The sequence below is a fragment of the Pinus tabuliformis genome, chromosome 6 (genome assembly GCF_031772625.1).
Source record: "Pinus tabuliformis cultivar Carrire ecotype Pingquan chromosome 6, CPIR1, whole genome shotgun sequence".
In the NCBI taxonomy this organism is placed as follows: Eukaryota; Viridiplantae; Streptophyta; class Pinopsida; order Pinales; family Pinaceae; genus Pinus; species Pinus tabuliformis.
Genome location: NC_142292.1, coordinates 2035080941 through 2035097257, shown reverse-complemented (window position 1 = coordinate 2035097257; position 16317 = coordinate 2035080941). Strand labels below are relative to the sequence as shown.

The following is a 16317-nucleotide window of genomic DNA, read 5'->3' as shown; positions in this document are numbered from 1 at the left end:
CCCTACGCCCAAAAGTTAACCGTTGTTTGTTAAAAACCAAAAAAGCCTCATTTTCACTCTTTTCGTTGTTATTTTATTGTAAAAGACCTATGTCAACCAATTCTAACGCTCGAGAACTCTTCTCAACCTTTTTTTACCCATTTACAACTTGAAGATCCTGCAGACTCCAAATTGAAGTAGTACACAGACAATTGAAGCCTTAGAAACCTTCGCTGTTACCAAGAACCCTGACTGCACACCAAATCTCTGTTTTCCAGGTATTCTTGAAAGACCCAGAACGACCCTCTACTTAAGCTCTGCACAGTGTTTATGAAAGTTTAATTAATTGAATTAATTAAAAAAACCTTGCCAAATTGAACAAACCCATTGTGCATTTGAAGAAACCCTTTTCTGTAGACTATATTCACCCTTCCCACTATTCCAGAAGTCCTGAGCTTACTCCTTAAGCTAGATAAACAATAATTCAGTAGAATCAACCAAATTTGGCTTCCCAAAGGATTCTAAATGAGAAACCCTTGCAAACCCCTCACCTGGGCATTGACCACCTCCCATTGGCAAACAAATATTTCCAAATTAAAGACACAGTTTCCCCTAGCCATCTATTGAAACTCCATTGCTGGAGTAAAGACAAATTCGTGAACCAAAATGATGACATTCATCTATGGGAATCAAATTTTCCCAAATACTTGTTCCCACAAGTACACCCGTTCCCTCAAATCATCCACCTATGTCAAAACTTCTATATCCCAATCCAAAGAGCCATAGTCTCTCCTAACCAATAGGTTTTGTTTACAATCACTGCAACTTGTCAAAAATGCCACAATCCATGATGATCAAATAGTTTAATCTTGATTCATTCATGCTTTAAATTTCATGTTGATAGATAGAGAAATAAATATCTAGCCAAATTGTTTAATCTTGGAAAATCACTAGTTAGGTAGAGAATAATAAGGAGCTCATCAGTTTAATCTAAGCCCTTGGAAGTTATAAGGTTAGAATTAGATAGTTTGTTTATCAAAGAAAAAGAAATCAAGGGTCAGCAAGCTCAAATGCACCCAATAAATGAAGAGAAAATTCTAGGGTAAATAAAGGGTAGGTTGTTATAGCTCCAAATCTCACTCTTATGGTTTGTGATGTTGTACTCATGGCCTAGGGCAACCCCTCCTTCCAGACCTGGTCCTAAAATTTAAAAAACAGTGTTTTATCCCTTATACAGGACATTGCCCTGGGTTAAACGCGTGTATACGCGGGTCTTTGTATATCCAACCCGCGTGTATGTATTAAAACACTTTAAAAAATATAAAACTCCTTATTTTCGGGCGGAGATCGCGGGTTTTACCTGCTGATCACCTGTTAGTGCCCGTGGCCCAACTGTTCCCAACCAACTCCTAACTAAAAAACTACTTTGGAGATGGTATAAAAAGACCTCAAAGGGAAGGCCTAAGAGAGGAGAGAAGAGAGAGAAAGGTTATTATGCTGAGATTTTTCCCTTGACCAGGTCTAAAGTCCCTTGTGCCTTCTGCACTTCCCCCATTTTGTACAGGAAACCTTTGTTTCCTTGTGTGTTGATGTTCATCCACCATTTATGACATCATGGAGAGAGTCATGGAAGGAGTTTGTTAGAGGCTTGAGGCTGGAACGGATCCGGAAGGAAGCTTTGCTTGGAGCCTGCTGAAGGTGACTCAGGTGAAACTATTCCTTTTTATGTACTTTTTCTTGGTTCCCGAAATGAATCTTCTTTATGTTAATGATATTCATGTTTAGAATTCATATGTAAATGGTTGTTTGGATTTCATAACTAACTACCTTTCTTTATAACATAAAGATGGTTTCTTTATAAGTTTTTGTCCATGTACTGTTGTGTTCTTTGAATTGTTTGTTTTGCAGGACAAAAGAGAAGAAGGGAACTCCAAGAAGGGTTTGGACCCTAAGGGCCTTCTCAAACGTAGGACCAAAGGTACGTACCCTTGTCATAGAATTTTCTTACAATAGCATAATGGTTGTGTGAATTCATGTTTCTTTTAATAGATAACTTTCAGTCTGCTAGGGTTTCAACCCAAAAATCCCTAGGGGAACATTTCCCTCTATCATAGGTAGAACAGGTTTTGAAATGCACAAGGTTGCTAGCTCAAATGCACCTTCATCATGCTTAGATCCTATGTTTCATGTGCAGAAGGAACTATCAAAGGAAAGAGGATATTCAAAAAAATTGTATATTACTTTGGGTATTTACCCTAAAATGTTCTATATGATTTTAGGCCTAAATACTAAAGCTCATTCACTAATATCCTCTCATTTCAGTAAACCCCTTACATCTCTATATTTCCCTCAATTACCCCTTCATTACTTTTCATTCACTAATTTCCCCTTCTTGATTCCAAAGGACCCTTCCCTTTCATTTCTTTTTATCCTAACACATTTCCATTGTAAAAACAATTTCCCTTTATTTTGACCCTTCTCTCTTCATCTCCCCTTGTGGTAACCCTTTCCTTCCATTTAAACCCGTTTTCCATTTGTTTCTCACCTTTCCCTAGACATTACCCTTTAAAAATAATTTTCCCCTTATTAATTTCCCTTTTTCCCTTAAAAACCCACTAAACACCCTTATCCTAAGTTATTTCTAACATATTGTCCCCCTTTATGTATTTAACCCACACGTTATAATTCCCCGACCCTCACTAAACCTTTGAATATATTTAACCTGTTGCATTATTTATCCCCAGGCCCCGCCAACCACACCACGACTTAGCCCTTGTAACTCTGTAGCATGATAGCCCTTCGTGCAACCACTCCGAGGTCTGATGGCCCATATCCATATCACGTGCTATCATCGTCGTACTGTTAAAATCCCAAAAGCACGCGAGATTCACGGTTTTGCCTGAGCGCTCTTTTGTTACGTGGAAGCCCCACGTTATATTCCGTTCTCTCAAAACATACCGTCCTTCACTCAAAAGCGGTGTGATATGCCATAAAACTGCCTCCCCACGTAAAAGTAAATTGCCTACTATTCATACTGTTGGACACCTAATCCTAAAGGGTTAGTGTGGAAGCCGAAAAGACTAAGCAGTCCAAGAGACCTTGGGATCTAAAACCCAAGAGTCACACATTGTACTATAAATGTATATCTGATGTTAATAAAATTATGCACTCACTGATTTATCTTTTATATCTGTCTTGCTGTCCATGTGAGTTTAACATGGTATCGGAGCCACTTGTTTTTCTGTGGCCTGTTATGTGCATGTCAGTCCTGCACCTCTGCCCATAATTCTGTGTCTGAGCTGCTCATACCTGAGCGCTGCCTCTGTCATGCGTTTTTTACCTGAGCGTTGATGAATGCATAGAGGCGTTGTTACTGGTGCCTGACATGGTGACAGTGAATGGTATTAAACGCTGCCCTCTCTCACGCTGCTGACCTGATTCGAAACGCTCAATTTGCGCTGCTCCACCTGCATTTAATACGCTGCCTCTGGCCTGAATACGCTGCCTGACACACCTCTGCTCCTCTGCTCCCTGGCGCACCAGCGCTGCATACGCTCTCTGCTCTCTGTCCTGACATAAAATCCATATAATGTAGAAACGGTTGAGGACGGGCACCACTGTTGACAGAATGGCACTCGTAGCTGTTGCCATGCTCTGTGCGCAATGCCTCCATTCTACTGTTCCGCCCGTCTGTATGTTACAGCAAAAGCCGGGAAGGCTTTTTGGCTTTTTGTAGACTATGTATGGTGCAATAAATTGCAGCTACATGGATCTGCTATGAGAGAAATCCAAATTCACCTGTAGAAGGTCGTTTTTCGCTAAGGAGAATCAACTCATTGGAAACCGTATTGGACGTAGCAGAATTCAAAATATATTATAGTGGTCGCATTCACTATAGAGAGCGGAGTTGTAATTTGCGTGCGTCGTGACCAGACGGATCTTTTCCCACTGTAATCACAAGCAATTCATGAACATGGCGTGATGATGTAGAAGGGTTTCATCCTCTGTTACGGGCGTCTGAGAAGAAGGAAGGCAACTCTTAGGCTAAATTTCTATGTCTAAAGTCAATCTCTTTTTTTCGACGGTTTGCCACATCTCATTAATCGGTAGCAGTTGTAGTTAGAATCAGGCCAAATTCATATGAGTTGGAGATGGGCGAATTACGAAGGCATCGTCAACAAAAATCAGTATGAAATCGGTCTGTGCAAGGTGTATGGGATCGTTTTCATCCAATGGTGCTTGGAAGGGGATCATAGCATGGTCGTATTGTTCATGTGCTCAGTTGTGTTAGAGAAGCCTGAGCTTTATTGTGGTTGTTGGGGACTAGTTTACAGTCAAGAAGGGGACGGATTTTCCCTCTATTCCATGGACGTAATCATTTTCTTCATTGGGGGTCGAGTTTTCTATGGACCGTAACTATTATTTCACGTTGTTGGCATGTGTATTGACCAAAGGGTGGCATATTTGTTGATCTGTTATTCCATGTGAGTTTAACATGGAATATTAGAGTTAGTGGACAATCTAATACTCTCTAGTATGAATAATACAGTCAAAATCAGCAAGGATTTTCTCACCGATATTCATAGTTGTTTGCAAAATGTACAAGAAAAGATCGATTTTTTGCAGCTTGAATCACAGCTACAGCAAGAAGAGCTACATCAAAATAGACACCATTCTGAACCTGTGTTTGTTCAGAACATTGAGACAACCACCCATCAGCAGCATGTTAATAATGGTACAATTCATTCAAATAAAGCAGCAGTTGTATATGCAGATGCAGAAACTCAGTCTGCATTTCCCAAGCCCATCATCAGACCTTGGGACCAGCTTGTCCACAACAAGCACATAACTGGTCTTGGATATGACAAGGACTTGTCCTTTCATATTCCAGACTACTCAAAGCCCATTCAGTTTCAGAGTGCTAGATTCATTCATGACAGTTCACTTGCTCCTTATGACAGTTCAGTTTCAGCTGTTCCAGATTCTACTCCTCTTCCACCGCAGCAACAACAACAACAGATTATGAAATGCCAACACTGTGACCGAGTTGGCCATTTGAAATATCACTGTTTTGATCTTCATCCATGTAAGCACTGTCATAAAACCAGCCATTCTTCACACAGATGCTTAAAAAACAAACGTCCTGCAAGAACAAAGATTCATCTTGGATGGATCGCTTCTTGGCAATGGGCATCAACAGCCAAGAAGATATTCCAAACACATGTCAGAACCTGTTCCAGAATATTGAACAGTCTTGCAGTTGAGTTTTCTCCATCTTCTCACCTTGTATCTGACAGGGGGGGAAATGATGGTCATCTACAAGCTTCAAAGCCACATCAAGCGAGCCTGAGCCACAACCTGCCACACCAGTTTCAGAGTTGTAGCCAGAGACAAGATGCCTGAACATGCCTTCAGTTGGCAATCTGGGACTTCCTCTAGCAGAAGACTCCAGCTTCTTGCCAGTTTTGGAAGAGTTCCAGCAGAGTTGTTGGTCATCCTTAAACCATCACAGATTGAGAACACTTCCTCTAGCAGAAGACACCAGCTTCTTGCCAGCTTTGGAAGAGTTCCAGGAATTGCATTAAGCATTCCAGAGTTGTTGGTCATCCTTAAACCATCATAGATTGAGAACACTTCCTCTAGCAGAAAACTTCAGTTTCTTGCCAGTTTTGGAAGAGTTCCGGGAACTGCACTAAGCGTTCCAGTGTTGGTGGTCACCCTTAAACCACCGCCCTTTATACCAACATTTCATAGAGCACATTCAGCCTAGTGCTGCCATGCATTTTTTGCAGATTTTGTATTACAGCTCTCTTCTTGGACTCATACATAACCCTTCGGATTAAGGGGGGGAATGTTGGACACCTAATCCTAAAGGGTTAGTGTGGAAGCCGAAAAGACTAAGCAGTCCAAGAGACCTTGGGATCTGAAACCCAAGAGTCACACATTGTACTATAAATGTATATCTGATGTTAATAAAATTATGCACTCACTGATTTATCTTTTATATCTGTCTTGCTGTCCATGTGAGTTTAACACATACATTAATCTCGCGCCCAAAAGTTAACCGTTGTTGGTTAAAAACCAAAAATGCCCCATTTTAACTCTTTTCACTGTTATTTTGTTGTAGAAGACCTATTTAAACCAATTCTAACACCCAGAAACTCTGCTCAACCATTTTTTACCCATTTACAGGCTAAAGACCCTGCAGACTCCAAATTGAAGCACCACATAGATAATTGAAGCTTCAAAAACCTCGCTGCTACCAAGAACCCTGACTGCACACCAAATCTCCATTTTTCATGTATTCTTGAAAGAAAGAGAACGATCCTCTACTTAAGCTCTGCACAATGTTTATGAAAGGTTAATTAATTGAATTAACTAAAAAAACCTTGCCAAATTGAATAAACCCATTGTGCATCCGAAGAAACCCTTTTCTGCATACTATATTCACCCTTTCCACTATTCCATAAGTCTTAAGCTTACTCCTTAAGCCAAATAAACAATAAATCAATAGGATAAACAAAATTATGGCTTCCCAAAGCATTCTAAATGATAAACCCTTGCAAACCCCTCACTTGGACATTGACGACCTCCCATTGGCTGACATAGATTTCCAAATTAAAGGCACATTTTCCCCTAGCCATCTATTGAAACTCCATTGCTGGAGTAAAGACAAATTCCTAAACAAAGATGATTTCCTTCATCTATGGGAATCAAATTTTCCTAAATACTTGTTCCCACAAGTATACCAATTCCTTAAAATCATCCACCTATGTCAAAACTGCTATATCCCAAGCAAAAGAGCCATATTCTCTCCTAACCAGCAAGTTTTGTTTACAATCACTACAGAGTCAATAAACCAAATGCTGAAGATCGAGCCAAACCCAGTTGAAACCACATTTTCCATTGAAAACCTACTTGAACTCTACTTGAAGCTGGACCTTCCCAAGAGGTCTCAAATCTTTCACACTTTCATCCCAAAAGAGTCTCATACTCCTACAGACAATCCTCCATACTCTACCACCATCTTCTCTGAGAGGGACAAAAAAATTGTAACCATGCTCTCTTGTATTCTAGGATACGCCACTGATGAGCATGTAGATGAGCCTATACTTGATTTCCTCTCTATTTTTAGCCCAGGCAAGCCTCCAGCTAAAGTCTTCAATTTTGCCCAGTTCTTGGCAGACAGAATCCATGATCAATTGATCAGATTTCCAAATGAAAGAGTATTCAAATACCATTTAGTACTATTCCACATGTTCTTATATTTCCAATTAGACAAGTTTCCAGTAAACTTCCAAAAATTGGACACTAAGGGCCATCCTAGATCAGTCATCTTTTGGACACCCTTAATCCAAAAGTATTCCACTGTTTTTAACTACAAGGATTTCACTAATTCCTTTGTTCACCCAGTTGTAAATATGCTAAGAAGTAGCAGTCAACCTAGGATCAGTGATGAGATAAAGAGAGTTTTGCAGTTGTCTAAAAACAGTAGAATAGGAGACTGGTATCTATACCAGGACCACACTGAAATTAGAATATATGGTTGCCATTTCACTCCATATAAGCTGCCCAAATATCTTCCCATGAGGATATTTGCATTAGAATATATCAGACAGATTATAAACTCAGATGATGTGAATTTCCTATCAGCTTGGAAGAAAACATAATTCAAGATAAAAAAAACTAGGTTGGTTCTTTTATCTATAATAATAGGGAGGCTGGAGAAGAAGCAGAGAAGTGCTTACAGGAAATGAAGTTCAGTAGTTTTTTTAAATGGAAGTATGACCCTTAAGGAGTCATAAACAAACTAAGACTAAAATTTAAATTGAGCCCTTTTATGCATGAGTCTAGGGTAGACATTGAAAAATATGCCAACCAGTCAAAATGGTTGGGAAATACATTGATAGATATGGAGAAACAGATGGATACTAGTTCCATTCTGCATACTCTAGCCCTACAGGAAAAAAGTACAAAAAGGACAAGGGAAGAAGGTTCTTTCTCAAGCATAGATACAACACATGAAATATTTGAAATTATGTACAAGAAGAAGCCCAAGCTAAATCCTGTAAATGAGCAAGAAGAGAAAGAAGAGATAGTTGGGAAAGTTGAGACACTTCAAGTCACTGATAGAGATACAATGTTCATAGAAAATACAAATCCATTAGTTTCAAAGGAAACTTATCAACCTTCCACCTCTAATACTCAGAGTATTCAGAAACAGCTTAGCATTGAGGTCTCATCATCAAGCAAACCAGTGGATAAGGAAAAAGGCATAAAGGAGAAGTATAAAGAGATCAAATTAATAAATGAGGCATTGAAAGGTGAAACATATGCCCAGTATTTCAAACTAGCAATCAAAATAGGTTAATGTCAGCTTTTGACATTAAAACTGGTAAAATGCAAATGACCTTTTTGCAGCCTACAGTCCAGCAGCCTAAGTCATTAACAGACTACAGGAAGATAGAATTTGAAGTTTTGGCTGAGGATGTTCACCCTATTGATCAAATTGAATTTCATAAGCATGCAGGAGAAATGATATACTCAACAATGACTAACAAGGCCATGAGTGTACAAAAACTTTAGAATTCTCTAGACAATATCACAGTGCAGTTTAAGCTAGAGAAATCATCCTCACAGGCAAAGGATAACAAAATCAAGTCACTAGAATACTTGGTTATTGAGATTCAATATAATCCAAATGAAATCAAGGCTATAGAAAAGCTCACAAAGAAGAAAAATGAAGACATTGTTGCTTTGAAGGAACAACTAAAATTGCCTCCTTCTGAACATCCACAGACCATGTTGGTTCTAGAGAGCGAAAGCCAGAAAGATGAGATGATGACCTTATTCTCTAGCTAAATGCTCAATTAAAAGAAATGGAGAATGAAATGGATAGGTTAATACAGGAGAAACAGGCCAGCATTGAAATAGCTACAGTCACTACTATTCCTACAGTCACTACAATAGTTATTTCTACTTTGGAAGCTTCATTGGCCTGAGCAGCACCACTAGCTACAACACTTCCAACTGCATCAACCACTACATTAGCAACAACTTCAACAATAGCAGCTCATCCTAGTGATGAAGCAAGTAAATTGGTTAAAGCCATGGAGGATATGTCCATCCAAACCACTGAAATAGATAGACTTAAGGAACAAATAAAAAGTCTATAGGATGAGAAGAAATTGGCTCAAATTATGCATAAGACTGAAGTTCAGAAGACAAACAGGTTGAATGAAAAGATAGGGAAGTTGGAGAAAGAATTAACACTAAAAGAGCCACTAGCCCAAGCAAAACATCTTTTATGGGCCAATGTCATTGACTTAGGCAATGATATTTGGCTATCTATATAGATGATATTTGAACAAAATGACTTCGTCAAAGAGGCTGGTGAGGCAATTCAAAGGGTTAGAGCCGAACTTGGAAATATGTTGTAGGACCACATCCATACTATATATATATCTATATATATATATCTAGATAGATATATATATATATATATCTATATATATATATATATATATATATATATATATATATATATATATATATATATTTATATATATAGATATATATATAGATATATATATCACAGCAAAATGCAACCAGAAGAGAAACACATTGGGAATTCAATTTATTCATTATTGTCTAAGACATTCCTGAAATTCATTTCAGGAAACATATCATAACGTTTACATACATTTAACAAAGATCAAAATAGTATTGCAACACATATGTACTGTCCACCTGAAGACGAGACTCCACTTGCTTTTCTGTTGCTGGTATTCCCTTGTTGCCGGTCACCTCCACGAGTGAATGACGACGTACTTGATCCGAATGCGATGACCCACCAGTTAACCTCCCAACCTACTCCATGGGTACTCTTCTTCCCTGTGGATCCCCAAGCTGCAATGTGGTTGTACAATGGAGGAAAGCGCTAGCTGGTAGAGGAGAGCCCTCCTTAGCTCAAGAGTCCCCTCTCTTTAAATCCTCTACCTCACCAAACTCACTATAGTTTCATAATCACTGATTTGACATCATCTCATCCATCCAACATTATGGTTCCCAAAAAAGTCCCTTCTCCCATGGCCTGCCCCTTCTTTTATAGGAGTCCTCATAGGTGACATTTGGCATGTCATGCATAATTAATTATTTTTTTATAATTCAATAGCTTGATTATTCACCCACCCACGTGTCACTCTCTCATCAAGGGTCTCCCAAAATTATTTACATAAATTTTAATTTAAAACTAATATTTTCCTCACCTCAACAAGATTCCTATTTCTTCTCCTAGTTGCCTCTTTATCCCCCTTTTATTCCTTAATTTGTGTTCATTACTAAAGTCAATTAATGAGTCAAGATTTGATCCCCCTATCTACTCCCTAATTTAACTCAAGTTATCTCTTAGATGGATATTCTTATGTTGGTTGTTGCCACATGGAGGTTCTCTACATTTCTCTAAATTTAATTTATTATTCTTATTTTAATTCACCTTCCTCTTCTCTTAATTAGGTTTAATTAGTTTAGGATTAATCTTTATCCTTACAATTATGTCCCCCTTTCCCCTTTTACCTAATTAACTACATAATCTACCTAATATTTTCCAACATGGGAAGGGTAGAGTTTTTAAGGTAATCTATTTTATTTCTTCCTATGATCCTCTTAACCCATGTTTTTATTTTGGTTTAATTACCTCGGTTTCTAACATCATTTACCCTTGATGTAATTTACCTAGCTTTCATTTCTTGATTATATTTATCAATTAATTTATTTTTAATGATTCCAAGGGTGCCAAGTTTGAACGTGCCCTTCAAGAAATTCCCTTGAAGTTCCAAGGGTGCCATGCCTAAGAGTTTAATTGTGATGCCAAGGGTGCCAAGTTGGTCGTGCCCTTCAAGAAATTCCCTTGAAGTTCCAAGGGTGCCACACCACTTGCCCTTCAAGCATTCAATGACTATGAAGGGAAAGTATAGGTGCAATGTCATAGACCACTATCATCTCTTATGTTGCCTACTATAGTGAGACTAATGGTGTCGGGGATCAAGGAATCTGCCTTGATGCGCGCCCCCCAGTAAAATCCTCATGAGCGACCCAACTTTGGGACCTGCCCTCATGGCATCGTGATCTTCAAGGTGAAGGTGTTTCAACCCTTCCAACCCAAGTCACGGTGGGAGTGCTAGTGGGTGAGATCAGGGACACTGTCCCACCCCTCCCATGTAGTCCCATCCACTTGTACAACCCGATCACCCATATGTGAGTCATTCAACCAAGCAACTAATCTTTGCCTGCAACCATTAACATATCATCAGAATATATATAAACATATATAGCAGGTTTCGAAATTGACTTAGAATTTCAAAGATAAAATAATATAAATTTTCATCAAACTAGGTGTCATCAACTCGTCATGTGCGAGTGCCTCTGGTGGTTTCCTACCGTACTCAATAATAATCAATAACCCGGTTTCTCAGTGTTAGTCATTGTCATTATAGCATTATTACCATCACCTGGTCATTCACATCATTGTTAATTGTGAACCAAAACTAATGTAAGTAGCTAACATAGGGGATACCTCCATCATGGCTAGCATCATCATAACCTTAATGGAACCATACATATAGATCAAAGCTATCATCATTATAACATCAATAGAAAACATGTCTATCCTTTACTACTATCACCATCATGATATCAATAGAGAGTACACATAACCATTAATTATATCGTAATCAAAATATTAATAGAGAACATACATAACCATCACATTCACTAATAATAGAGTCACATTTCTAGATCCTCAACCTGAGTTCCTCATAGACTAAAGTATCTAAGATAATGTCATATTAAGGTCAGGAAACTAGAGTGGGCACTACATACACCCCCTCTTAACAATGGACTTCGTCCCGAATTCCTTAGAACATAAAGGAAAAATGATGACACATAATCCTAGGAACCCTTCCTGAAAATCTTGCTAACCTTCTAGTGGGAAGGTTATAATTTTTCCCAACGCATCTATACCATGAATTTCGTTATAACTAAAGGACTATATCTTGGGAACATTGTAGGCCAATTTTTTTTTTAGACTAAGCAACAACAAAACAAGGGCAGGATAATCACAATCAATATTCATCTCATGGTACAATTAATATATGATCCAAGTAAAGTTGTCCACACACTGTACTCCTGTAGCCTCCAATTATAGTCGCTCATTTCAAGCTACGATTACATGACCCTATAAGTGACAATATCGGGGAGAATATGTAACACAAAGTTATTTGTATAATCATCATTGCATATGGTAGAGTTCACTGTCATAGATGTTGCAATAATATTTTCATAGAAGAAAAGATCGTATAAATTATTCTAAAAGTTGTCCATACATTTGATATTTTCAAAAGTCTTAAATTCTAAGTTATCCCTTCTGATAATTCTGCAAAATTTCCCCAATATCTCAATAAGTGTCATTTTGGACCCTTGTCAGTATGTTCCCTAAAATGATATTTGTAGCATCGAATTTAGGCCATAGGCGGAAGAATGTCGAAAGAAGTGGACAAGTAAGAATAAGAAATTCAAATGGCGAACTTAACCTTACGAGCTAGCAAAAATATGAAGGACTTTGATGTCAAAAGTGCTAAAAATTAAAACATTCTTATTAGCAGTTGTAAATAGATAAATAATTAGATAAATTACAAAGCAAGTGATTGTGCGTCAAGATGTAGTGTTCAATGAATAGTTCCTAGGAGTTCATCCAACCAAGAAACTCTTTGAAACATCACCACATTACTTAATTATAGATAATATCCTAGTAAGCAATGATGTTAGTGTCTCAACTAGTTAGAGATGATGTGGCACATGACCTAACAATGGAAGAATCTAAACATGCAGTTGATAATATATCGAGCATTGAATTGGGCATAAAGAAGAATACTCTAAATAAGGAAATTATGCCAATCAATCAAAAACATACTTCCCAATCCAAGGAATCAAAACTATCGAGAGGAATCAAATTGGTTATAACACTACCACACCTCACCTATCAAGAAAGAGATAGTGACATCCCTGCTATCACTCAAGTTCATATCCAAAGAAAGATCCCAACCTTTCTCAAAGAAAACCCAAGGATACTATTAAGTGATAACAACTTGTGGCCAGTGACCACTCCACTTCACCTTGCCATGCATAAATAATTAAATAAATTATCAAATTATCATAGAAACATATTGAAAATATGATATCCAAATTATAATATATATTTATATCAATAATGATATTTATGAAAACTATAATTTAATTCAAATTATTATTAAAAGTTTCAAAACAAATAATTTAATAATATTTTAAAACACACTCCTAACTTTTCATGTTCCCATAAGAAAAAACATCCTTTTGCAATCAATATTTAATTATTGGCTTCTCTTTAATACATACCAGTATATAGAACTTCTATACAATTGATGTAAATATTAAATTTAACCAAGATATGACTACATAAAACATAATTTCCATGTGTCAATTTATAATGTGGCACATTTAACTCGTTATTAATTTTTAAAATGATGGCTTGGTTATTGTTGGAGCATTAAAATGCTTCACATTCAACCACTCTTAAAGCCTAAACCAAGAAAATTAGCATATGACGAAGTCAAGATTAAGTTTTTGGTATTATATGACAAAAAAGGACAACTTATTGAAATGAGATGGAACTAGTTTCATTAGTTAAACGTATTCTTATGTTTTATTTTATTATCATTAGTTATATATATATATATATATATATATATAGTATATATATATATATATATATATATATATATATATATATATATATATATATATATATATATATATATATATATATATAGATTGAGCACATTTAAACATCCTCAGTTGTCATAAAACATGTGCATTAACCAGTTCATTTTAAGGATGAGGGCTTCTTAGTTTTATATTTCAATACCACCCTAAACAGAACAGAGTCTCTGATTCTGTAGCTTTAGCAGTTCTTTATACAAATATACATTTATTCTACACATGTTGTAACTATCATTTATTTATTCAGATACATCACAAAATGTTTGTGCACTGTTTGATATCCTAAAAATTTACATGGAGTATATCCAATGAATAGGAAAATGTAGGGTCAAAATATTGTTCAATCGTTTGGAAGATGTCTAAGAAGATAAAAGAGAATGGACTGGAAAAAAAAAAGGAACAATATGCTACTTAAAGTATTATAAAATTTGCATGTTTAGATATTGCTTTGAAGTTTCTATTTGTCTTAAATTTAGATGATATTGCTTTGAAGTTTCTATGTTTAGAGGTTGCACGTTCGATTCCTGTGCATATTGCTGAAATGAAACCAATCTGTTTTATCTAGTAAGGGTGGTATTCTAGTAAGTCCCTTTTAAAAGAATTCTAATTCAAAATTGAGAGAAATTGAAGGTATAGTTGCAAATATAATTGATTGGATACTCAAAGTTCAATTTGGTCTCTCCATTTTTGGATTGAGAAAAACAAAAACAAAAATGCATTGCACAGAGTTATAATTTAAATATATATGTGAAGAAAATAATCTCTGAGAAATACCTGTATGTGGAAACCAATATTGATTGAATTAGAACCTGAATTTCCTAATCCATTCGACTAAATGTTTGAAATATCATTTACACACATTTCAAAAGCTCATTAGTTAAGAATTATGAAAGACAACTAAAACATCATTAATCAATTTAACTTTATGGGATTGTTGCTCAAGCTTTAACAGCAGTGGTAAAAGCTCATGATGGACGAGGGCTTCCCACAAGTCTCACTTCTACAATTCTACAGAAGCTCCAAATTCACTTACCAGATGAAGTCATTCGATGGACTTATGCAGATCCTTCTTGGGCCTGCATAGCTGCACTTGCTCATGTGGTAAAGGCTTGTGCAGGAGTAGGTGATAAAGTGGCACAGAATATTTTTCTCATTATTGTTCAAGAGCTTGCTGCCAGCGTAAAAGCTGTTGTCCAGAGACTGGGTTTGAGTGGGAAAGATGGATTAGAGTCTTTTATACTTGTTATGGTTGGTGGTGTCCTTGAGACCAATGAGGGATGAGACATAGATGAATAAGTAATTAGTTGCACTTCCAAAGACTTTCTAGGCGTGTTTCCAATTCGGCCAAAGCTGGAACCAGCAATAGGCGTCGCAACGTTAGCATGGAACTTCTATATGAAGGTCTCTTCAGAGGAAAGTATCTAAGATAGGTGACACAAGAAAAATATATTTTATTATCAGCTTTCTTGTCCAGGCTAGCATTAATTATTAATTGATACAAGAAAGCATTTAGAATACATATATGTGAAGTTTTGCTGCTTCCATCGACTAGGTGAAATATCACTTTTTGGCCATATGTAGTAATGAGTTGGTTTTGGCCTTCCCTCAACCTCTCGGAATCTCTCTTATCTCCCTTTGATGGTTGAAAATATATACAGTTGGACTAACATTATTAAATTATGGCCTCTGATATTGCTGGTACACCATTATTTCCTGATGACAAATTTGTCATCTATAATCAACTGGAAGATTTTAGCTTCACTATTCATTAGGAAGTTAAATTGGTAAGGAAATCAAATTTGCCAATTTAATTTTCTCTAATATTTATCTTATAAATTTTGTAAATCCCACAAAACAAGGCATCCTCTGCAAGATTTAAGTGAGATTTACAAAGTTGTGATTTGCCAAAATTCAGGTCCTATCTTTTTCTCCAACATCATATAGTGGTTAAGATCTCTTTCAACAATCAGCATGTTATGATATGTGCACGCCATAGAGATATGCAAGGAAGAAAGATTGAGTGATTGCAAAGCATATTGCGGATTTGGTCTTGTGGTTGGTAATTGGTGATGGCAATTCTGGAATTCTAGTCATTATCCTTCCACGAGATGAAACCTTAAGCCAAAATTAATTATGATCTGGAATGCTAGAGTGTGAGGGCCACCATAGCATGGAGCTTTGTGTGTATCTGCGTAGAGAACATTATGTGTAATAGAGTTGGTGATTTGCATGGGTACAGAAGGGAATGGAACCAATTTTCAGGATACAAACACAATTTTCAATTCCAGGGTACATACACAATTTTTTTTTATTTTATTTGCTAGAGTGTGGAAGCAGTGGAGCTAATTTGGCTCTCACAAACTTGAGAGCATTAGCTCAATACGTTTTAAAACAAAATTAGGAATAAAATTCTTCTGAGCTCATCAGAAATTAAACAACCTGAAGGAATCTATATATGTTGAGATTGTATTAACGTCAATTCCACACTCCTTTGATCTTTTGGTTAAAAGCTCTGGCTTATGG

At 36.8% G+C, this 16317-nt stretch overlaps 1 protein-coding gene across 1 annotated transcript; it reads left to right on the top strand.

Moving 5' to 3' along the window:
• Positions 1-14718: 14718 nt before the first annotated feature.
• LOC149267420 (uncharacterized) lies at positions 14719-15219 on the top strand (the record flags this gene model as incomplete). Its single annotated transcript, XM_089411680.1, is given in 1 exon segment — positions 14719-15219. A coding segment is annotated over 1 exon segment (501 nt), but the record flags the coding sequence as incomplete, so codon positions are not given.
• Between the last annotated feature and the right edge of the window lie 1098 nt (positions 15220-16317).